The sequence below is a fragment of the Sprattus sprattus genome (assembly GCF_963457725.1).
Source record: "Sprattus sprattus genome assembly, chromosome: 14".
Lineage (NCBI taxonomy): Eukaryota > Metazoa > Chordata > Actinopteri > Clupeiformes > Clupeidae > Sprattus > Sprattus sprattus.
In genome coordinates, this window is record NC_137912.1 from 31,243,045 (window position 1) to 31,268,954 (window position 25,910).

A 25,910-nucleotide genomic window follows, 5' to 3' on the forward strand; every position below is an offset into this window, starting at 1 on the left:
GGAACAACTGGTTTGATTATGATATGTGATATGACATATTTCATGTAGTCAAAGTTTCTTTGTGTCTAGTTGTCAGAGTACATCTGATTGAATATTCAATTTTATGCCAATTATATCATTAATACACTGCAAAAATGCTTTTCTAACCTAGTGTTATTACTCGTATATTGAGATGAAAAAATCTAGTTGGTCTTGTTTCTAGCTAAATTGTACTTACCTAGTGCTTTCTTGGTAAGGTTATTTTTGCCTATTTCAAGCATTTGCTTAAAACAAGCAAATTTGGCTGCCAGTGCGTTAAGCAAATTTGGCTTGTTAAGATTTCTTAAAATAAGTAATATTTGCTTGAAATAGGCAAAAATAACCTTACCAAGAAAGCACTAGGTAAGTACAATTTAGCTAGAAACAAGACCAACTAGATTTTTTCATCTCAATATAAGAGTAATAACACTAGGTTAGAAAAGCATTTTTGCAGTGTATATTTACATGTGGTGGCTTGGGACTGAAGCAGAAATGAATTAGGTACACTGCAAAAATGCTTTTCTAACCTAGTGTTATTACTCTTATATTGAGATGAAAAAATCTAGTTGGTCTTGTTTCTAGCTAAATTGAACTTACCTAGTGCTCTTTGGTAAGGTTATTTTTGCCTATTTCAAGCAAATATTACTTATTTTAAGAAATCTTAACAAGCAAATTTGGCTGCCAGTGCGTTAAGCAAATTTGGCTTAAAACAAGCAAATTTGGCTGCCAGTGCGTTAAGCAAATTTGGCTTGTTAAGATTTCTTAAAATAAGTAATATTTGCTTAAAATAGGCAAAAATAACCTTACCAAAGAGCACTAGGTAAGTACAATTTAGCTAGAAACAAGACCAACTAGATTTTTTCATCTCAATATAAGAGTAATAACACTAGGTTAGAAAAGCATTTTTGCAGTGTACAGTCCCTTCCACAATGATTGGCATCCCTGGTAAAGATTAGTGTTATAAAAGATTCACCTTTGGTAAACTAGCTTAGTCTCACACTGACGAACATCACATTTATGACATGAGTACATTAATAAAGAGAAATACATTTGGAAACAAAATGTATAAATGTTTATGAGTGTGTGTTAAAATAATTCAGTTTGTTGTTTATGGACGGGAGGTTTAGGAGTTTAAACAACGGAGCAGGGCTGTAGAGGAATGACAAAAATACTATGGGAAAAAGACTAACACACACAGAAGGAAACAGAAAAATAAATGTGTTTCTAAACCCATCTGAAGCCCACTGCTTTGACCTTTTCCAGTTTACCTCGAACATGGCGATCACAGGGTAGTATGCAATGAACTTCTTATCTATTGCTCTGAGGAGAGACTTCTGCGGCTCACTCTTCTACCATTTCAACAAAAACCTTCCTAATGCTATGGCTTTGAGCCTTCTCTCCTCACTGTGTTAGCCTGTGTGACTCTTGTTGATCATACGTCAGGCAGTATTCAATATTTTTTTCCTTACACTGTACTTTAAGCCTTGTCTTGGCAGAAAGTAGTTTCTTAGACGTGTTGTTAACATCACAGCGGTATATGGCCAAGTTGTCACTGGGCTGAAGGATGAATCTCAGCTCCTGGGAGACACCTCTCTCTAAGGAGACTTGTTTAGAGGAACCCTGTATGACCTTGCCATTCTGTATAAGAGAGAGAGAAAGAGAGATAGAGAGAGCGAGATGGTCCATCACTGCAGAGTAAACAGAGTTTTAAACCGATTGGGATGGAGTATAAAGTCATACATAACTAGTGATGCATACCGCAAGAGAATGCGAAGTAAGATTGCTCAGCAGGAGTAAATAAAAGTAGCAAACTACAAAAACACACATGGATCGATGAGACGTGTGTCAACATGACATTGCCATGACACATATCCCATAAATGTGCATTCTCTGTCTCTACAAAAAACACAGCTGCTTTTGTTCATCAATGAGAGCAATCTGTTCATGTATTCATGTATATTCTGTTGAACAAAGTATGTGTGTACAAGTGTGGTTTGAAAATAGACAGGTGATGAACACAATATTATTAGGCTATATATATATTCTATAACAAGAGTCATTAGAGAGGTTTTCAATTGATGTATTGATGTGCTGGTTGATTAGAAATGGGCCAATTCAAAAACAAGCCAGCTTGTGTTAGAGGCAAGTTTCCAACAGCTCACACAGCCCTACAAAACATGTTCTGTTTGTCACTAAGTTTACAACACCTCACACACAGCCCTACAAAACATGTTCAGTTCGTCACTAAGCTAACTCCCTTAACCAGGAAAGGCTTACAAAGTTATTATTGGAGTGGTTCTGGTTGTGGTGCAGTTACTTGTGCTAAAGCACCACTGAATATTCACTACATATGCCCTGACCAGTGTTGGGGAAGTTACTTGTAAAAAGTAGTATTTGCTCGTTACTCGTTACTTCTTTAAAAAGTAATCCGTTACTTTACTTAGTTACCCTCTATGGAAAGTAACTTTTAAAGTTACTTGTTAGTTTTACGTTACTTTTATGTTGCTCGACTTTGGGCAGAACCCCATCGCTGTTCCTAAATGTGTAGGCTTGTGAAAGTTCTACTATGGAGGACATAACAGATATTTATTTTGTGCTCTTTATTATAAAAAATACCACAGAGCACTTAACAAGTAATATCAGATAGGAACATGAAAATGGCTCAAACCTCAGAACCTCACTTCTCAAAATAAAACATGGCTCATGTAAATTCAACAGAAAAAGAATAACTTGAAAGAATAACAAAATGGCTTGATATCGATGACTTGTGAAAAAAAAAAAAATTGCCATAGCCTTATACTGCTTGGAGGCAAAGACATTTTTGCCTAAATAAAATAGAAGAACAACTCAAAGCAGGACTGGCCTCAGAATTAAAAGGTTATGTTTACTGAATACGCTGGCCCTTCTTCACAGTATGTCAAATAGAACATGGGATATTAGGCACAGGCATGAGCTAGAGCATGGGAGGAAGGCAACCTATTCCACATCAGCACAAATTGCATGATTATACCTCATCAGGAGCAGTCTTTCAAAACGTTTATCTGAGAGTCTGTTTCTTCTGGGGGTAAGCACAACACCTCCCAGACTGAACAGCCTCTCCACCGGTGCACTGGATGGTGTGGCAGTGTTGTATTTCATGAACACAGCTCTCACTCGGGGGAATCGGTTTAGGATATCGAACTCTGAGCTTGATCTCATATACTCAAGTACCTCCGAGTCTGCGCTAAAGGACGTTGCGTCTTCCTCCTCGTCATCAAAAGAAAAAAAGTCATCCTCTTTGGCGCTGCTGTGTGCGGCAACTTTTCTATTTTTATTCTCAGTCGGCTCTTCATCATCAGGTAGAGTGCGACGACACTCCGCGATGAGCAGCGCACGCGCTGCTGCTCTCCGCTCTGCTCCCCCTATCCAACGAACTTTAAATTTCGGCAACGTCAAGGCAGCCAATAAAGCTTCCCTGCTCTCCAACACCGGTGCGAACCGCGTCTTGATAGCCTAGGACAAAATTATATCGGACATAAGCCTAGTTTTCAGACACACGAGTGATGTCCATAATGCCTAGGCTAACTTTCAGATAGGCTATTAAGAATTGGCTTACCTGTACAATTACACCCGGTAGGTTTGCGGTCATCCATGACAGTCCATTTTGGAGTGCCAGCGTCCTGGACATCAGGGTCTCCAGGGTTGGTAGAAGAACACCATAGTAGCAGTTATCTTCCCCTTGCAATATATCCAGTGCTACTGTCAGGGGTTTCAAAACACTGCAATATTCCTTTAGGAATAGATGTTCACGCTCTGTCGGGGCTCTGATGTCCAGTCTAGTACAAAGCGTGTTCAGAGCTTGGGCCGGGTTGTCACTGATACGGGACAAGGCATCGTGGAAGGAATTACACCTTGTTGATGTAGGCACAATCATTTTTCTCCCACAGATTTCATCGACAATCTCAGAGGCCAAGGTAGAACTGCTTGCCTTTGTCCAAAGAGCAGCGCACTTCGCCGTTGCACTCCTGTACACACATTTTGAGTCACCGTTGGAGGACAACCATTTGTCAATGTCATTGCACAAGATCAAATTAAGAGTATGCGAAGCACACCTGAAATGCGGGGGCAGATAAAACTGTCCTTCTGTTGTCCCAAGCAACTCTTCCATATCTGTGAAAACTACATCTTGCTCCTCATCCTCCTCCTCCTCCTCGTTGGGCTCGGTGAACGCATCTTAAAAGCTTTAACAAAATTAGACCCGTTGTCTGTAACGGTGGCGGTGATCCTATGTGAAAGGCTAAACGCTGAGTGAATCTGTTCCATTTCGAAGCCTATAACATCAAATGTATGCCTGCCCTTTATTCTTTTGCATGCAATGGCAGCTTTCTCACATTTAAAGTTGCATGGATTGATCCAGTGCACAGTGATTCCCAAAAAGCTTCTGTTGTGACTACTCCATATATCCGCAGTGGTTGACACATACGGCAAACTCTCGAAAGTTCTCCATTTTTAGGTAACATTCATCCAGATAGCCAGTGAAAGTTTTACGATCTGACCATGGGCGCTTGTCTCCTATTATCGGTATCTTGCTAAGTATCTGTCTGAAAGTGGGCGATTCGACCATATTAATGGGCAACATTTCTTCAACAATGAAAGAAGCAACACGTTTGTCCAACTCTTCCTTAGAAACCCAGAGAAACTGAAGTTTTTGCTGTTTCTTTGGGCCGACATAGCATCATTTCCCCAGGGATCTTGAGCTACAAGCTTTATGTTAGCATGTTTTCCCCTCAAATGCTTGGTGAGATTGGCAGTTGATGTTTTTGCGGTGGACAAAAGTTTCTGCCCAGGGCAGAGTGTGCACCTAACACTCACATTTTTCCCCTTTGTTTCGCCAAGTTCGGAATAGTGGTTATACCTCCACCTCTCAAACGTTAGCGCCGTTGTTGGTTGCTCCCAGCTTGCCATTTTGTATTCATCAAACCACCACCAGTAGCCAGCCTCTGTCACGTACAATGTTGAATGAGAGCTCGCGCGTGAGTCGTGACTATTGCACAAGCGCGCAGCTCAGGAGGCTGTGTAGCGGTGACGTCTATCCCTGGTAAAAGTAACGTTTCACTGCATTGAAAAAGAAACTATGTGAAGTTACCACATTTTCCGTAGTAACTCGTTACACTAGTTTTACCCGAAAAAAGTAGTTACGTTACTGTAACGCGCCACTTTGAAACTCGTTACACACAACACTGGCCCTGACTGACACCCACATCTTCTCAGGGACCTGAATGTAACTAAATGCCTTCCATAATAGACTGTGTGGCCAAAGGCCTTCCATAACAGACTGTGTGGCTAAAGGCCTTCCATAACAGACTGTATGGCTAAAGGCCCTCCATAACAGACTGTGTGTCTAAATACCTTCGATAACAGACTGTGTGGCTAAAGGCCTTCCATAACAGACTGTGTGGCTAAAGGCCTTCAATAACAGACTGTGTGGTGTCAATCCAAAGTAACTAAATGCCTTCCATAACAGACTGTGTGGTGCCGATCCAAAGGCATTGCGAGATATATACAAAATACATACTTTCGTGGAAGATCTTTTTGTGACTTGTTACAGCACCATATGTCTGACAAGTATATGACTTATTTGTATCTATATGTCGTACATGAAGTAAGCAGGCTACTGTACCATTGCACAAGCCTTCACCACCACACCCATGTATGCATACATACTTTAAACCATGTCAGCTGTCCTGTGGGATTCCCTCCAGAGGAGAAACATGTCAGATGCACTGGCTGTCCTGATTGGAGGGTCACATCCTCTGGGGGAGCATGCAGCCATACTCTGTGTGGTGGATCTGAGACAGGGAAAGAGGAAAGGAAAGAGGTGAAGTAAGATGTCTGAGAATTGAAACAGAAGGCAGAAAAAAGGTTATTATGGAACTTACAGAACACATGTAGTATCTCAGATGTGCTGCTGGAGAACTGGGTGCCTTTGTTGAATGCCTCACAAGAGAGAAGCAGACCGTTCTCTTCTCGAGAGACTCTATGTGTAAGGTTGGACATGGTCGTCATCCCTCCATTTTCATCCTGATAAAACAAAAATATATGAAAGGTGGCAAGAAAAAGTGTTGCGCCCCTCACCTATGGTAAGTAGATGTATAAATAATACATTTTTAACCCTTTATCTGGTTTTGCAGAAACTGTACATAAGTCTAAATCAATCATTAATGTCAGGTAGCAACAATCCCTGACTACAATCTGACTGTAATGCTAACCCTCAACTAAAAAGACTAAAACCTTGCTTCAACCCTCAACCAGCACTTTTTTGAATGACAGGATTTCATAAATACAGGTCCACTTACAGTTAAAACAAATATACTGTTACATATCAAACATTCAGTTGAAGGTAACACTTTACAATAAGGGTACATATCATATCCTTAAATAATACATAATCAAGATGTATCATGAATTCCTGTTGGGGCTCAACCAGACTGCACAGCCACATTGAAACACCGACCACAAGGCCTGCAGGACACATGCCCCAGAGCAAACTGCTGATCACATCATCAACAACTGCACCAAGTAACAGTGCCCTGGTCCTCAGGCACTTCCCACTAATAAAGCCCTAGTATGGCTCGCGGACACAAACTTGGTTATTTAACTACAGTTTGAGATGTATATATACAGTTCTGTAAAAAATTAAGAGACCACTTCAAAATTATCAGTTTCTCTGGTTTTACAATTTGTTGGTATGTGTTTGAGTAAAATAAAACATTTAGTTTTATTCCATAAACTAAATTTCTCCCAAATTTCAAATACCAATATTCGGGCTAATTCTCTGACATTTTCTGAAGTTTGTTCTGAATGTTTTCTCACGGACTTCGGAAGACCAGCGTAAAAAAAAGATCTCCGCCTGATTCATGAAGGCCTGAAAATGGGTTCTTACGCAACCAAAGTGTTCTCAGCAATGCTCCCCCAATGAGGAGTCTTAAATTGAACGGGTTCTCGTGCAACTGGTATCACATAAATGCAAATGTAAGTAAATCAATAAATTAGTACTAAACTCAATTGCATAGGTATAGACTTAGTGGAATAGAATGGACACGTCTGCATTCTGCAACAGTACCTCCACCTCTGCGCCGGTGAAGTAAAGTCTTCATTTACTTGACCGGTGCTCGCTTTCCGCATTGACATGACTACCGCTTTCGAGGTTGCTTTTGCGTAGATTCTGACGATTCTGACTGCACACATCACTACGGTTGCATGCCCTTCTAAGTATGTATGCAAATCCAGGTGCACGAGAATGCAGATGCAATTTAAGAATCCTCATTGGGGGAGCACAGCTGAAAAACACTGGGTGCAAGAACCCATTTCCAGGCGTTCATGAATCCGGCGGAGATCTTTTCTTACGTTGGTCTTTTCGGAAGAAGATGTTAAAGAAAACAATTAAGAAAACTTTGAGAATGAGGCCCAATGTTACGAATGTTTTAACTTAGGAAGAGTTCCGAATTCAATATTTGGTGGAATAACCTTGATTCACAGCTTTTATGTGTCGTGGTATGCTCTCCATCAGTCTTTCACATTGCCTGCCGTTGGGTGACTTTATGCAACTCCTGGCGCAGAAATTTAAGCAGCTCGGCTTTGATTGATGGCTTGGGACCATCCATCTTCCTCTTGATCACATTCCAGAGGTTCTCAATGGGATGCAGGACATCTAGAGATTGGGCTGGCCATGACAGGGTCCTGATCTGGTGGTCCTTCATCCATACCTTCACTGACTGGGCTGTGTGGCATGGAGCATTGTCCTGCTGGGAAAAAAACACTCCTCAGAGTTGGGTAACATTGTCAGAGCAGAAGGAAGCAAGTTTTCTTCTAGGACAACTTTTTACTTGGTTTGAATCATGCGTCCTTCACAAAGAGAAATCTGCCCAATTCCAGCCCTGCTGAAGCACCCCCAGATCACCACCGATCCTTCACCAAATTTCACAGTAGGTGTAGGACACTGTGGCCTGTAGGCCTCTCCAGGTCACCGTCTTAGTGTTGGGCAAAGCTGAAAATTGGAATCATCAGAGAAGATGACCTTACTCCAGTCCTGTAAGGTCCAATCCTTATGGTCTTTAGAAAAGGTCTCTTCTTTGCTTCTCGTTGATGAAGGGCTTTTTTCTAGCTTTGCACAACTTCAGTCCTGCCCCTAGGAGCCTGTTTCTAACTGTCCTCGCCGCGCACTTCACCCCAGCTGCCGTTTGCCATTCTTTTTGGAGGTCACTTGATGTCATCCTGCGGTTGTTGAGTGACATTTGAATGAGTTTGGCGGTCATCCCGGTGAGTGGAGAGTCGTTTTCAGCATCTGCTGGTCTGTAGCTTTGTTGTTTCAAGTCTGCTGCTTGACCTTGTTCTTATGAACTGCCGTCTTTGAAATTTTAAGGATGGAAGCAACCTTCTTTTTAACTCTTTTGGCATGGTCAATAGACACTTTTTTATTCCAATTACTTTTGAGATACTTGTTCTGTTTCTGCACTGTTTCTGCCATCCAGCTGGTCCTATTGCAAGAGGATAGTGATGGCCACAGCACTGGTTTTTATACTTTTCTTAATTAAATAAGATTTGGTTCAGGTGATCACCTAATCAGTACATCATTAAACGAAACAGGTGTGCCTGTATTTAAATTCAACAGACACTGGAATGGAATGGCTGCCATAGAGATGCTGATTTAAGAAACATTTGGAATGGTCTCTTAATTTTTTCCAGTACTGTTAATATGACATGACTTCAGTTTATTATGATATGATACTACTGTGATGTTACTTCTGCCCATTGGGTCATGCAGCAACATATCTCAGATGACAAGTTTGATTTAAGCAAAAAAAAGTTTCATATGTCTTTCTAATTAGAATGGGTACTGTTCTTTTTTAACAGATATGGATGCATGCCTTCTCATGGGGGGCAATTTTTTTTGATAATGATTAAGGCGACCCATTCAGTAGGTACATTAAGTTATCCGATTTACTCATACAGCAATACCTTTTTGTCCACTATTGGCAGCAACCAACAGTAATATCTCCCCTCTTTCTATATAGCTAGAGTAGCAAGATAAAAGTGGAACGCTATGGAAGAAAGTTACATTCAGGAGCCTTCATAAGCAAACATGATGTGGCTCCACATTAAATGATCCCACTTTTTCATTATCCACACGTCTCAAATGTTGTATGATGTAACATAGCTGAACAGGACACATGATATGTCCACTAACAATATTTATTGACTAATTTTGAAATTATTGGCTTACAAAAGCAAAATAAGTCATCACATAAACAATTATTCAAAGTTAGTTCACACTGTGAAACCTATGAAAAGTGACAGTGGTATATAGAAAAACAGCCCGCGTTAGCCACTTCACGACCGCGATTTTCTTTTGTTCCAGTTTCTCTCCCTTTGTAGAAAACTGTTGAATGGATACTTTTAGTCTAGGAAGTCCTTATTGTTTTTTTGGTCAATTTATCTTCATTATTACGCTGACTAAAAACAAGTTTCTGTCAAAGAGTGGATGGAGTTGTTGTGCTGAACAAGTGCCATCTTGACATGCCTTTGTCGAAGCTGTGTGACGTCCTCATTGGCTTTTACCATAGGCTTTTGCGTCGCTTACTTATGACTAGACTTGGAGGGGCTAGCCCTCCCGGAAGCCATAGAAAATGCATTGAGAGCTCTGTTTTGTGAAAAAAACACATTTAACATGGGAGTCAATGGGAGAGGTCTGGGGCAATTTTAATTTCGCCCAAGATCGCCCTGAAGGGGCGGGGCCATTTGAATCACGACTCTAGGCTGACTGAATGACTGTTACCTGATTCGACAATGACATACAGAGGCAGATCAGACGATCTAGTGGTAAATCCGACAGAAAAAAATATGAAATGTACATTTACATGTAGTCGTGCAATTGAATTTATACATCAGGAATTATTATTATTATTTTTTTTTTTTCCTTTTTCCATAGGCAGTGCGTCGCCCCGATCGTCCTCATGGACAAGCCGCCTCTGATGCCTAGGTTTGTGAAATGAAGCTTATTTGTGTATGTACGAAGTTACTGTGAATTAACATCCCTTAACTGATTATCAAGTAAGTGTCAAGTAATCACATGAATCCACAATGACTTGTGGTTTACCAATTTGTGGTGAGCAACTGGAATTAATGCATACATCTTGAATTAATACATGCATTAAATCATCATGAGTCATGCATTAGCTAAGTACATATTTGTACCCATATTGTGTTATTGAAATATTTTCAAATAATATCTGAGTTGTTATCATAAAATTAACTTGAATTTGCTCACCTTTGCCTTAGAGAGAAGTGCTGTGTTAAGTTCTCTAAAGCCTAACCACCAACGTATCTCCACAGGAGGGTTACTGGAGCTTGTGTGACAACATAATGCCACTGTCTGCCCCTCTACTGCTTTAAAAGTTCCTTGTAAATTCACCTTGACAGGCTCAACTGAAGGTGTAGGAACAAACATGTGAAACAATGTTATTACCCTCTCTTTCCCTTGTGGAGCCCTGAACATGTACGTATATGTGCTAGACATCGTGATTAGCATAAGGTGGTGTACAAATAGGATATGTTTGGAATAAAAACATTTCCTTTCCTTAAGGGCTTTAAGTATTGTACTACAAAAAGTACACCCACAATGTTTGAGGAAATACAAGAGACTGGGCAGTGTTGCTGTTTTCAAGTGGAAGTGGAAGATGTCAAGATGACAAAGGAGAATAGGAGAGGGCTTGTTGCAGTATTAAATCTGCATGGGTGGAAGGGGGTGGCTACAAAAAGATGATCCTGGTTTACTTGTTTCTTAAACTGTGCACATTCACAGACATTGGTGATAAAAGAAGACTAATGTGCTCTTATTATTATTTTACAACATGAAAAACATTCGTTGAATCCCCTTTTATGTTCTAAGATTTTTATAAACCAAAACTGTTCAAGCTGTTATGTTCAACATCATTACAAATACCGGTAAAGATGTCCTTATATAACTTCTCTCAAGTATGGCAAATATATTTGTACTCTAAAGAAATGGGAAAACTCACAGAACACAGTTAGCATATGGCTGATGATGAGTGGAGCTGGAGACACCTGGTTGAGACTTTCACACTGCAGAATGGCTTGATTGTCCTTTGCGCTCAACTCCAAGAATAACACACTCCTGGATCTCCTTTGAACAACATCCTCTTCCCAGCTACTTGACAGAAGTTCTCCATTCTTGGATCAGGTTAAGAGAAATATAAAGACAACAACGAGGGGTTAAAAGACTTAACAGCCTTGACTTAATGAGGGATATTTATGTGATTGGTCAGGCAATGATGAGGCAAGTATTTATTGTTACAATAGGTCTCTATTGCTCGTAGCTTGACTGTTCCCTCCCTTGTACGTCGCTTTGGACAAAAGCGTCTGTTAAATGACTTAATGACTAAATGTAAATGTGATCAAGTGAATTAATTCAGGAATAGACCCTGCCATCGTAGAGAGGCCAAAACAGACAGCAAAAATGGCCTTTAGACAGAAGACTTAGGAGGAGCCTTATTTCAATTGGGGAATTAGCTGCTCTACTCAGCTATTCTATTGAAAGAGGTTTTTTTATCAACTAAATGTTTTAATTCCAGATGCTTAAAGAGACTGTGTGTCAAAATGAACAAGAAAACGGCAGTAATTGTTCATACCCAGCAAATAGAAGGAAATGCATTGACAAATCACAGCCCTGTCACAGAGCAATATAACATAATCATTATATAAAGTTTACCGGACACAAGACCGGTGGAAATTAATGCTGCATTTCAGACAGCTCAGAACATCTCGGTTATAGATATAACCTCGGTTACCTGAGGAAGGGACCAGATGTGATTGACGGGAAATTACCTGTTCATTGACCAATCTAAGCACTTTCTATTCACGCCGGAAGGCCCAATTGCGGCAAATCACCCGCCCCCTCAGGTCCTCATATATTGGGGGTGATCACGCCACACGTCCTCTGAAGACTCCGAGCCTTTGAGCCTACCAGAAGAAAAACACGCACTGTGCATGCAACATTATCACATCTGGTCCCTTACACAGGGAACCGAGGTTATATCTATAACCGAGATGTTCCCTATCGCAGTTGGGACTGCGATGTGATTGACGGGACCGAGTCTAACCCCGCGTGCAACAGTGTCGCCCAACATACATATACACACGCCAACCCATTCGCCTTGCCCTCATAGAGGCTCATGTGGCGGTGGCAGTGTGCCTTATAAGGGGAATGAATTCAATATAAGTGAAACGGGATCACCGCTCACATGCTTATGAATACTAACACCCATCTGCGCCGTCCGCCTTTAATCCATAAAGGGAGACAGTCGTGCAGTTGATAATACATTGCATGTTGCATATGATCACAGATCACTCGCCTGCAACACACTCTGCAGGAAACCGGGCTCTGCCACATCCAACATGTAGTAATTAATAAAGGTGTGGCGAGAGCTCCAGCTTGCAGCTTTGCAAATGTCATCCACTGAAACGCCCTTAAACAGGGTCCACGAGTGGAATGCGCACAAAGCTTTTCCGGGGGTTCCAATGACAAACTTGTATAGGACAAAGTGATAGCCTCCACCAGCCACCGGGAGAGGCTCGACTTTGCCAGGGGTTTGCCTTTGGCGCTTGCACCAAAGCATACAAATAACTGATCCGATTGCCTGAATGAACCAGTGCGCTCTACATAAGTGCGTAGAGCGCGCACTGTACAAAGCTTGTGCAAGCGCTCCTCCTCCGCTGATGAGAAAGGAGGGGGCGAGAATACGGCCAACTCAATGACCTGGTTACGAAACGGAGTTGTCACTACTTTGGGTGTATATGCTGCGTTAGGCCGCAATACTACCCTGTCCCCGGCAATCGAAAACTGAATGCACGATGGGCTGACAGACAGGGCTTGCATGTCACCAACGCGCTTCGCTGACACCAGTGCCAGGAGCAGCGCGGTTTTAAAAGAAGCAAACTTTAAGTCCACCGTTTCCAGGGGCTCGAACGGAGGACCCTTGAGCGCCCGTAACACCACTAGCAAATCCCAAGAAGGCAATAGGTGCCTGACAGGCACTCTAAGACGCCTTATCCCAGCCATAAAGCGCGAAGCCAATGGATGATTACCTGGAGATTTGCCGTTAATGCCAATATGGCAGGCGGAAATAGCTGCCTAATACACTTTGATAGTAGAAGTCGCCTTTCCTTCATCAAATAATTGCTATAAGAATTCTAGGATGATGCCCAAAGCGCAATCAATAGGGTCGTGGTGACGTGCAGCGCCCCATTGCTCGAACATGCGCCACTTGAGCGTATACAGAGATCGGGTAGACGACGCCAAAACGCTCTGTATAGTATTCACCACTGAATCCGACAGGCCTGATGCTAAGAGTCTGTTCCTCTCAGGAGCCAGGCCCTGAGCAGCCACAGCTCTGGCCTGGGGTGCCAGACCGTCCCGTGAGCCTGCGAGAGGAGATCTCTGCACGGAGGGAGCTCCCACGGAGGTTGCACTGACAATCTGATTAAGTCCGCTAACCTTGGCTGATTGGGCTGATTGGGCCAATGGGGCGCTACTAATATCAGCTCTATGCCCTCCTCCACCACTTTGCAGACTACCTGATGTAGAAGAGGAATCGGAGGAAATGCGTAAAAACGCATGCCGGGCCATTGCTGGCTCAGCGCGTCCACGCCTAATAGAGGGTTGTCGCCTCCTAGCGAAAACCACAGAGGGCAGCAGGAGTTTTCTCTGTTTGCAAGCAGGTCTACCTGTGCCCTGCAAAATCGTAGCCAAGTCTGGTCGATCACCTGACAGTGAAGGCACCAGTCTGCTGCTTGAGGGTAGCCCCTTGACAACAGGTCGGCTCCGTAATTGAGGTGGCCTGGAAATATGCACTGCTCTGAGAGAGCGAATGTGCTTCGCCGCCCACAGGAGTAGACGGTTTGCCCAATGGCAAAGCGCAGGGGAGCGTACCCCTCCTTGGCGATTTATGTATGCCATGGCGGACGTGTTGTCCGACCTGATGAGTACATGACGCCCGCTTAGTATGTGTATGAAAAGCCGAAGCGCTAGAAAAATCGTTTTACAGTTCCAACACATTTATATGTGACGCGGCTTGCGTTGATGACCAACGCCCGTTCACAGAATATCCTTTGCATATCGCACCCCAGCCTTCCATTGAGGTGTCTGTGGTGCCGATAACGCGGCGGGTCACTGTGCCCAGTGGAGCCGCTGCCGAGAGGAAATGCGGGGCTTGCCATATGGCCAAGAAATAATATGCTGCAGTGGCCCTGGTTTGCCTCCTCTGACGGCACTGACTTATGGCCCTCTTTGTGCTCAGGGGGTTTATCTCCTGTTGTAGGAGATGAACCGCCCCTGAAGCACCACTGACCAGACCACCCACCCTCTCGGAGGAAGGTGGGGGCACACCATCACAAATGAGGCCGGGTAACTGCAGTGTGTAACCACCGTTACTGGCAAAGCAGTGTATGCGTGCCAGTTCTCCGCACAACCTCTTGGCTGGCTTGAGCTGAAATCTTGTCGGGAGAAAAACCCGCTCATAGCCAATCTGCCCTTATAGATCTGTGCCCGCTCCCGAGGGGGGCCAAAGGTATGGGCACACACTACACCTTGCTTGTGTAAGGGCACCGTGGGTGTACTGAGGGGAAAACTTACTCGAGCATAACTTATGTTCGTGACATGTGAGGTTTATGCTTATGAGACTTTGCCCACTCCCGAGGGGGGCAAAAGACCTGGGCACACACTACACCTTGTTTATGTAAGGGCACCATGGGTGGACATAACTTAAACGCCGTGCTCAGCATGAGGCCACATGTGAGCAGCAGGCAGTCTTTTCTCGCAGTGTAGCCCATTACAACGTCGCCGCTCACTCTCGATGTTGACCAGCAGCTCTCCTGTTTTACCGGAGGGAGGGGGAAGGAGGGATGGCGCAGAGGATGGATGGCTGTCACCTACAGCGTGCCTCTCCAGTTGAGCAGGCATCAGCTGTCTTGCATCTTCGCTGTTGCCGACGACGAGCACTGTTCAGAGTGCATCAGCTGTCTCGTCTCCCACTGTTGTTGATGGTGAGCACAGTTCAGAGTGCATCAGCTGTCACGTCTCCCCGCTGCTGCTGACGGCGAGCACTGATCAGAGTGCATCCGCTGTCTCCTCTCCCCGCTGTTGAGTAGCAGCGCTGGGCTCCGGAAGCAGTGCTGGGCACTGGCTGCATTTGCCTTCTATTTGTTGGGTATCTTCAATTATGTGCAACATTGAAAACATTGTGTTGCAGACAAAATACACTGCATGTATATAATTAACATGAGTATAGTTGTGGGTATACACCGCATGTATATAATTAACATGAGTATAGTTGTGGGTATACACCGCATGTATATAATTAACATGAGTATAGTTGTGGGTATACACCGCATGTATATAATTAACATGAGTATAGTTGTGGGTATACACCGCATGTATATAATTAACATGAGTATAGTTGTGGGTATACACCGCATGTATATAATTAACATGAGTATAGTTGTGGGTATACTATTAAGCACACCCTTTTGTACAATGCCACTTACAAAATATTAACAAAAGACATCAGACAACAGATGAAATACAAAATGTAAAAAGCACTTATAGAAATACGCCTAAGGAAAGTAAAATAAATGAAGAAATAATATTAGGTACCAATTATTATTGATAATAATAATAACCAAAAGGACCACTATAGAGTAGGCAAATTAACTAATTAGACTGATGATAATTAAAGATGTGAGCTGTCGCTGGACAGCACTAGGTAGTTAATTCTACCACTGAGGTATCATGAATAAAAAGAGTCTTGACTATGATCTCTCGCTGCAGAGAGAAGGGAAAGACAACAGACGCTCATCAGAGGAGCAAAGTGGTCGAGCTGAGTCACATTCCCTGTTTGGACATCGCAGAGAGGAGGATGTTATGGTTCACTGTATCAAAGGCTGCTGACAAGTCCAGTACAATTGCTACCCTCAATGCTTCAGTCACAGATAAAAGAGCCGTTTCAGTAGAATGACCACTCTTAAAACTAGTTTATCCAGGTGGACCAAGCACACTTCTTTGGGGATGCCTTGCAAGAGCGTTAACAAATAGCAATGTCTTGAACTGCCACAACCCTGTCCCAGTTCAGAACGCCGTCTTGGGCTTGGTTGGTATCACTACGGAGAGCCACATGCCAAAAGCCACTCTCTGGGCCTAAGGAGGAAGACCACTGAGACCAAGCCATCTGACAGAGGGTCTCATCTATCAGAGGGAAATTCGATTTTTACTGTAACATCATTGAGTCGTGGAAAGAGTTCAAACCAGGCACGTGCGCAGACATTTTGGGGGGCAGGTGCTCAAACCAATCGCCAACATGATTTTATAAAATTAAAAATAATAATAATAAGTAAATATATAAAAAAACAGAGTAGGATATTTTCTCCCTCATTTGTTTTACTAGTTGATGGCCTGATCCAAGATAAAAGGGAGCTGCTACCCTGAGCTGCTTGCTGCAGTTCCCTTTCCTCTCTTTTCTTGGCGTTATGCTGCAAATTTTGTAAATGAGATAAATCAATGTTGTGCATAATAATCAAGAGTGACTTACAAAATCTCTATCAAACTCAGTACAAACATTTATATTTTTACAGTTTTCTGACAGAATTGAAGCATAAGCTAAGCAGCATTGCAATAAATATATACCTCTCCAGACTGTCATGTAGCTCAACTTCAGACCTACCTTTCATTTTAATAATTACGATTTGTAGAACAGTAATACTGCCTTTAAATGCTCTGCCTGCATGCCTGCCTGTCTGTATCTCTCTCCCTCTCGCCATTAAACATGACAAACGTCAGTAAACAGCTGGACAAGATTTTGTTTCACGGATTTCGTGAGTTTTTTGTTTGTTTATTTTTTAGGAAACGTCAGACCAGTTGCAACGTTATGTTTTCAACAGCACTAATTTTGTGGTTAATGTATCACCAAAACAGCGTCGGGGGATTGCACCGTCACCGTCATTAGCCTACATGTTTGTCAGATGCTGCGGGTCAGAAAATAAGTTTTGGCCTGGCGCTCAACACTGGATGAGCACTAGGAGGAGGAGGGAGGGGCGCGGCAGGGGCTTGTGAGCGCTGCGGAGCAAATTTGAATTCCCGTCAGATATCAAAACACATTTTTGGGGAATTGATGTAATTTTGTAATTCTGAGAGAGTAATTTTGATTCTGAAATAATCATGAATGAAGAAAAAATGTGGCCCCAGCAGAAGGGGCACTTTTCTCATCCAGTGCAAAAGGGCAGGTGCTTGAGCACCACTAGGGGTCTATCTGTGCATGTGCTTGGTTCAAACCACAAATGTCAAATCACAGGGCATTCATAAATTATGCATAATCAGTGTTGGGGAGTAACGGAATACATTTAGGCCTACCGGCGTTCCGTATTTAGAATACAAATTATGAATACAATTCAAAACGATGGTATTCAGAATACAGTTACATTGTTGAAATCAATGGATTACATGACGGTACTTCAAGTTTATTCAATCTCTAAATAAAATAAGGCAACTTGATGAATTTCCCAGAAGCCCCAACATGACAACGAATGAAAATGTTATTTGCGTGATCAGTCTGCTAATGGAGTCTGAAGAGGAGCAGGTGCCAGAGCCGGCACAGCAGAGCCAGGGCAGGAATGCGTTTCTATCCTGGATATTTAATAAGCATGTTAAAGCAAGAGAAGGGAGGACGGAATATAACTGTGCAGTGCAACCAACCTCCTTTCGGCTTCGAAAGACTCCACCTCCAACTTGAAAAAGCATCTTAAAGTAAGTTTATTTTTTAATTCGCCAAGGGTATTCATCTGCTGTCGTTTAACTGGTCCTCTCGTGTGCCTTTACATTCTCCTATGTGCTGATTAACTACCCTGGTGACCAGTAAAACTACTTCCCTTGGCTAATTCAAAGTAAACTTACTTTAAGATGCTTCTTCAAAAATCTAACCTCAGTTTAAGCGAACACAGGCTAATTTTAGCTAACGTTAGCTAGCATTTCAAACAGGGCTAATCACAGTCTTTTAACGGTTTATTTTCACTCCACATCGCAACAAAATGACAGATAAGCACTTTACTGGGGTGTGTTGACATGTAGAGTAGGTGGGTCAAATATGTAGGTAGGTGGCTAAAAACATACTGGTTCACAGGCAATGCATGTAAATTGACAGCCTCATTTCTGTGTTAAATCAATTGTTATCTTTTTTCATTTGACCTTCGTATGAAAGCAACAACTTTTGTCACCCTATGTTCTGTACAACTTTGACATTTTGGATAGGTTTTTGCTGCTAGCTTTTGTTGTTATATTACCAAGAAGTAATATTGGTTTTTGAGTTTAACATTGTTTCATGTTGTCAAAATGATATTTGATTGCATAGTTTAAAAAAATATATGTTCTTTGCCATTGAGCAATTCTATGTAAATGTCAACCTCACCATGTTAAAATAAGGTAACATGTAACAGAACAAAATCACTTTAAACAAGAGCAATAGGAGATTTCTGACCTCCAGCAAGGAGGTACACAAATCCGGATCCAGAATCCATTTTAATGGGGATGTCCCAGGACCAAGATCCACCTCTGGTGAAAATTTCAGACAGATCCGCCCAGTAGTTTCTGAGAAATCTTGTCCACAGACAGACAAACGGACAAATAAATAAATAAATAAAGTAACGGACCCGATCGCATAACCTCCTTGCTGGAGGTAAATATATCATCAAGGCTTGTATTTTACAGAACTAAAAGAGTTCAACCATTTTTTCAAATAAATTGCACCCACCTCGTTCTCTACTCTTAGGCAATTAAGAATATTGTGATTTCAATACATGTAATTGAACGATTTTTTTTAACAACCATATAGGATCAAAATGTTCGCCGACAACAATGCTCCGCCTCCTTTAAGGGCAGTAGGGGTTTACTTAAGCAAAGTGTAAATTAGTTGTTTGATTTCACGTTTCCATTTCACTGTGGAACCTTGTTAAAGTGGCTCAGATTTACAGGACAGCCAATGTCATGTCCGTGACATTTTTTAGAAAAAGTTCTTATTGAACATCCATTTGAACTGCAACAGTAAACAAACTCTCTGTGCAAAGCTAACTTTTATTGAGGTTATATGTTAAAAAGAATTGGCCATTTTACTCCCTTTCTAAATATTATTTTGCTCACGTTACAGACGTTACTGTTACGGACTTTACTATACACAATCGTCATGCCAGTGACATTGTTTAATCGGTCAACGTGTTGGACTGAATTAAACCCGATCCATGGTTGTAGCCTATACGTCTATACATGATTATGTCTACCTTTTTTTCCCCCTTCCGTACTTCTATGTAGCGACATCTTCGTTCTTGCGATCACGTTATCCCAGAGAATAAATAAATCACGTTCACGTTCCTGGAACGTCCCTGGTTGGTTATGATATGACGTTATATTAAAAACTTTCGGGGGACATTCGGGACGTTCCTGGAACGTCCCTGGTTGGTTATGATATGACATTATGACATCTCTCACGGACCTGCCTGGTTACTTGGTTGGGTCCCTGTCACACACTCATGAACCCTGCTGTTGAGTGAAGACGTTGTTGATGAGAGACAGCAAAACCTTTTGATCCCGCATCCGTCCTCTATAGTTAGTAATTCCGTTTGATAATCAATTCGTGTGGAAAGGAAAGACACCTGAAGGTAAATTTATTTTAATACAAACTTTAGTTCTACCTGTATCTATGTAATTGTATGTTTGTCCAACGTGAAATATGCCAGCTAGGAATATCGAAAATGAATATTTATTACTGTACTAGCCTGCTAGCTCCAACTGTGAAGGCGAAGTTGGCTAAATTGAGAAGTTGTATCGTCTTAATTTGTATTACAATGTTATCGATAGCACTAAATATGAATATGACACACTAGTGGTGTTGCCCCATTGAGGATACAGAAAATACAAAACAGCTGAATTGGCTACTTTTGGACAGGTGAAGGCTACTGCCCGTAGCTCTACAGAAGCTAGTTATTTTTTGGCAGTTAGAGCTACAACCAAGACGATTAGTGAGAAAGGTATCAGAATGACAGTTGGCTTTCATTGCCATTTGACAGTAGCCCCTTATACATGCGTCAATGTAAAGCTGTTACATTGCGCCTACCACGATAGAAACTCGCGAGCGTGTTACAATTGCCTCATGTATAAGGGGTCTAGATGTAAACCGTTAGTTTTTCCGCCGATCGTCTGAGCCTTTCGAGAGAGGTGGTTTACCACGTTAATTCGTCTTACAAAAGGGCGTGTCAAATCAGGCCAATGTGTCATGGGGGAGGCCGTGCGTGACTGGGGGGAGACGGTGACAGGAGGCTAGAAAGTTCACTCCATCATCTCTTTGAAATTCCTTATTCCATGAGTGGTAGGCTACAATGACTGGCTGTTTTAAAATATAACTAATAGCCTAACGAAACAAAATAACCCAGGAAGTTTCATCTTCGAGACGTTAAGGCTTCTTCCAATACTGACAGCTGACTCATAGTTTGCAGGTTTGCGGGAGACGCGAGATTTGAGGGATGTCACTTAATTTAAACCTTTTTTGCTTCCGTTAGTGTGTGTGTGTGTGTGTGTGTGTGTGTGTGATAGAGACAGAGAGGACTCAGTAAAACATCGGAAAACACCGTGTCTCGTAAGCCTTATACTATCAATCACCCCCACAATGAAATATGCCATTACAGTCGCGACAAACTTCTTGGCATTGTGGTGCGCCCAAAACGCAAGCTATAAACGTAGCCATCCTAATGTAACCAAAATATACCTCTGCTGATATGCCTAACCTTCGTTCTATTTAGAATTTGTCTTAGCACTATGCAGGAATAAAATAGCATCTACAGTGTCAGGATTCAGGCGCTCTCGCCTGGCTTCTATAACGCGCCCTGCTGCACTGAAGGAGCGCTCACTCGCAGCACCTGTTGCTGGAACGCATATAATTCGTTTTGCAAGGTGCTGTTGTCGTGGGAACGACTGGCCTGGTTTCTCCCAAAAGGAAAGTAGATTTTCCTCTGCTGATCCCGCGTCTATATGGAAGTTTGTAGAGAGAATGCCGGGGAGTAAAATGCTCCCTTTCCGTTACGTCTGCTGCTGGCTACTAATACAGACAGCCGGAAAGGTTAATAAACGGAATGAAATAGCTACACATTACACACGCTATGTTTTAATAAAAGCCACGTTACTCACATACTGGTTAACACTGTTTGTTACAGCACATAAATGTTTGTCGCTACATCCAAACTGCGTCACCGTTGTCCCTCCCTGTGCTCCAGCCGCACCATTTTGCTTGCAATGTGCATCATTTAATTGAAATATGCTTATTGGCATTTGTTGCACCTTAATCATTTTCTACAAACATGATATGCTATGTATGGTGTAGTAGACTGAGACTCTATTCACTACTGCACAAAAACTAGACACGTTTGAAAAACTAGACGTTTGCAATGAAGTAGGTTAACTTTCGCCAATATCTCCGTAAGGGAGATGGGTTATGTGCTCAAATTTCCTGGGATCAAAGAAGACGTTAGTATTCATGTGCAAACTAAAAATCACGTCTCAGGATTGCTGCGCATGCAAGTTATTTCGGGTGTCTCAACTGTAACTAATACCACTGTCATATAATTATGAGTCCAGTAAAAGACGGAGCAAACACAGTTTTCTACCGTTGTTGAAACACATCCACGCGTAGACTCGTTTTCTTTCCATCCGAGAGTGGTTATTCAAAGAAAATATTAAGAACTATATGCTGATAGAAAGAAGGGAACTTTAAGCCACTACACTGCCTGTGCCCGATGCGGATCCACGTTGATGTTGTTAGTAAACAAACCAGGTGGGAGCACATCTCCGTGGTCTTTGCGCATGCCCTAGGCAATGTAACCGCTTTACATTTTGCACATGTATACAGGTAACGACAAGAGCCGTTTCCCTTAAAAATCTTCACACCTACACGCGAATACGATACGATAAACTGATCTGATCTCAGTGGCACATGTATAAGGCCCTATTGTTGTCCTGGTTACGGACTCAGATGCGCATAATCTCTTTACCAAGGTTGCTTTGGCAACTGCCCGTTTGCCCTCTTCGACCGAAGTTGCCCCTCCGAAGGAAATAAGTTGCCCCTCTGAAAGAAATATACAGTATATATTTGCGATCAGATGACGGGGGAGCAGCAGCGGCGGTTAGTGAGAGTTTAAAATGATATTGTGAAAATTTGCGATTACATGACGAGGGCGTGGCAGCCGCGGTAAATTAGAGTCTACAATGATATTGTGAAAATGTGCGATTACATGACGGGGCATGGCAGCCGCGGTAAGTGACAGTATAAAATTATATTGTGAAAATTTGCGATTACATGACGGGGCGTGGCAGCCACGGTAACGTAGAGTTAAGCCCTTCAAAATACCTGTGCACGTCCCTGCTCTTTACTGTTTCTACGTCGGACAAATAGAGAGTGGAGGCTATAAGAGTCAATAAGATAACATTTATGTTAGGGAAGTCATTTTGTTAGCTGGGCCTTCACCAAATATCTGGGTTACCCATAGTCATGTGGAACTACTGTTTTCACCTGTGTATTGAAGATACATCGATTGTTTATCAAGAAGTTTGTAAGGTAAGAGTTGTCCATTACAATATGTTACATTGTTTTGTATGCGCGAGGAGGAGAACAATCGTCTCGTCTCGAAAGCTACGAAGACGTCCCAAACTTTGACAGCTATTCTGCAGATTCCTCTACGTTGTACTGTTAAGGTGAGTAAAGTGAACCTATACGATATTGTAAGTAGTTAAGAAGAAACGAAAGTAGAGAGGTGTAAATAGTAGTAGTAGTAGTATTGAAGTGATTGAATACAGACATGGAAGTGATTAAAGTCAATGAATTAATGAATGTATGAACGAATAGCAGCTTGGTAGTTAGCCTAGCGGCCTACAAGCTAAATGAATAGCCAGCTGTCAGTTGGAGCCTATGATATTTTGGTTCATCTCATCTTTATCAGATAGCTAAAGCCTATGATATTTCATCTTTATATGTGTCTGTATCCATCATCTGTCACCAAATAGTAGCCTTATTCTGTCATAGCCTACATTAAGTATTATTTTCCTCTATTTGACATCTGAAGGGTATTTTAGTTATTTGCTGTTAATATGAAGAAAGTAGCAAATGTATTCTATACTGTGTCAACAAAACAGCCTAGTTGGTCCTTGTAAGATATCAAAATAGATTTCAGTGGTCAAACAGGTAGCCTCTAAAAATGAATTAATGGAAGAATATAGGAAATGATCACTGAGAGTTTGTAAGGTACCCAGCTAATCAGATTAGGAATGGACACTGAGGACAGAAGCGTTAAACAACAGAAATGGCGGTAAATTAACACTAAATACAGTCATGCGCTAAACTTTCACTTTATTGACTGCAAGTCACACATACCATCTCTGTATTTCTGTATTTATTATTCTGTGTACTGTTGTTGTATATTGTATATAAGTATATATATAGATATATATTCTGTTATGCTGTGTGCTGTTGCTGTATATATTGTATGTATATATATATATATATATATATATATATATATATATATATATATATGTACTTTGATATATTCCACAGCGCTTTGTTGCACTCTTAATATTTATATATCTTTTTATGCTTTTCCTACCGTTTTTAGATATGTAATATTTTTGTGTAATATTAGTCCATGGGCCAGAGGCCAAAATTTCACTTGTCGGTACCACTCAAGGGGGCAAAGGTTACTTATCATTTTTTAAAACATCCATGTCTGTTGATGATATTTTAGTATGATAACCCTTCCTGAGTCACAGCTAAATCAGAGTTATCAGCTGTTGAAGTTAACGCCCCCTTTGGGAAAAATGCATTTTAGACGCTGGTACATATCTTGGTTTAGACTCAAGTTCAGGATATTTGTCAGTGCTTAAAAACATTGTGTTTGGTATCATTTTAAAGGGGACACTCTAAGCTTTCATTCAAGCCCTTGTATGATTATGTATGACAAGTACAGTGGTCATTGGAGCTCTTCAAACTTTTAATCACAGACATTTTTCCACAGTTTCCGCCTAAATCATATTGTTTCTTTTAGTCTTGTGACATCAAGGAACAATGGAGACACAAATCACTAGCACTAGAATACACACATGACTCCAAGGATTCAGGAAATGTACAATATACCCATACTTCTTCATTCTGAGGGGTGATTTTCCAGCCTTATATCAAAAGTGCCGTTTTACTCTGAAAGTTACTAAACAAAAGTCAGTTAGGTCACAAACTTGTCTTTACTTCAAAAATGGTAAAGGATACAGGAAAATGTACAATACATCCATACTGCAAGTAATATAATCAAAATGATTACACTGTACACACAGTGTTATTCATCAAACTGGTCATCGCTCTCATCATCTGACCCCATCATAGTCCATGGGCCAGACCATATATTGGTACCATCTGAGGGGGCAAAACTTTACCTATGCTAAGTTGTTTGTAGGACTGATATAAGTGTATTAATATGTGATAACCCATGCGCAGCAGCTTTTCATATTTTAGGGCTATATTACCGTTTTCATTGAACAGTGCTTTGGCGAAATTCGCCCAAATCGCTAATGTGCTAATATCAACTTAACAGTGATATAATTTTGATCATTAACTAAATTATTTGTATAAATCAAACGTTGCAACTATTGAAAAGAATAAATTAAGATTTTTCATACATGTTTTGTTGTTCATCACTTGAAATCTGAGTCTAAGATGGCACCAAGATCAGCCTTGATATACACTTAGGTACATTGTTGTATTCGGTTGACCATAATCGTGCGCAGTTGTGCATTTACTTTCAGCTTTTAAAGGCACAATATGCAACAATTATGCTTCAGGATTAGGGTTAGGATAAGCAGTTTAACCTTAAAATAACAGCTTAAAAAAAATTGGGGCGCTACAATGACTTTTAAAATGGAGAATTGCGTCCGTGCCAATGGCATAGCAGGGTCGATAGGCATATAACTGGGTTCTGTAGTTTTGCCTGCCGATGCCCGCCGACCTGACTTTGATTACCTTCTGCCGATCTAGTAAGTAGCTTATTTGCCGTCTTGCTTAGTCTTGTGTTGCACATGATTGATGTTTGACTGTGTAAGGACAGTCGTTGAGTAATTAGTTTGTCATAATGTCAAAGTCAGCACATTTCAAGAGATTTCGTTAGTTTTAGCTGCTAGCATACCTTTAGCGAATAGCTATTAATCATTAATGCACCTTTAACAGAAGAGAAAAGAAAATGTATGTTTCAGTCCTGATCAGCCCTTAAGCGAAATTTCACTGAACAGTGCTTTAGCGAAATGTGCCCAAAACGCTAACGTGTTAATATAATTTTAACAGTGATATCATTTTGGTCATTAACTAAATTATTTGTATGAGTCAAATGTTGCAACTATTGGAAAGGTAAATTTAGATTTTTCACACACGTTTTGTTGTTCATCACTTGAAATCTGAGTTTTAGATGGCACCAAGATCAGCCTTGATATACACCTACTGTATGTACATAGTTGTATTCGGTTGACCATAATCGTGCGCAGTCGAGTATTTACTTTCAGCTTTTAACAGAAGAGAAAAGAACATTTAGGTTCAGTCCTGAAGGAATGATGGAAACCAGCAGTGTTACTAAGAAGCAGGCAGGGATGACGTGCATCATCCATTGCTCCAGTGATGACTCCAACCTAGTGTCACCCCAGAATCTAGAATCGTGGCAGACTTTATTGAAGGCAGCACAAATCCGGCAACATGCCCCAATTTTGGACCTTGCCGAAG

At 41.5% G+C, this 25,910-nt stretch overlaps 1 protein-coding gene across 1 annotated transcript in view; it reads right to left on the bottom strand.

Annotated features, from left to right (window-relative positions):
- Positions 1-25,910, bottom strand: part of nphs1 (NPHS1 adhesion molecule, nephrin) — a gene marked incomplete at both ends in the record, with an annotated part of 198,028 nt that overhangs the window by 113,845 nt on the left and 58,273 nt on the right. Inside the window, 5 exons of the mRNA XM_080851765.1 lie at positions 1,488-1,656; positions 5,722-5,846; positions 5,937-6,078; positions 10,325-10,482; positions 11,076-11,247. Of these exons, the coding sequence (XP_080707891.1) occupies positions 1,488-1,656; positions 5,722-5,846; positions 5,937-6,078; positions 10,325-10,482; positions 11,076-11,247 (766 nt within the window). The remainder of the gene's footprint in view (positions 1-1,487; positions 1,657-5,721; positions 5,847-5,936; positions 6,079-10,324; positions 10,483-11,075; positions 11,248-25,910) is intronic.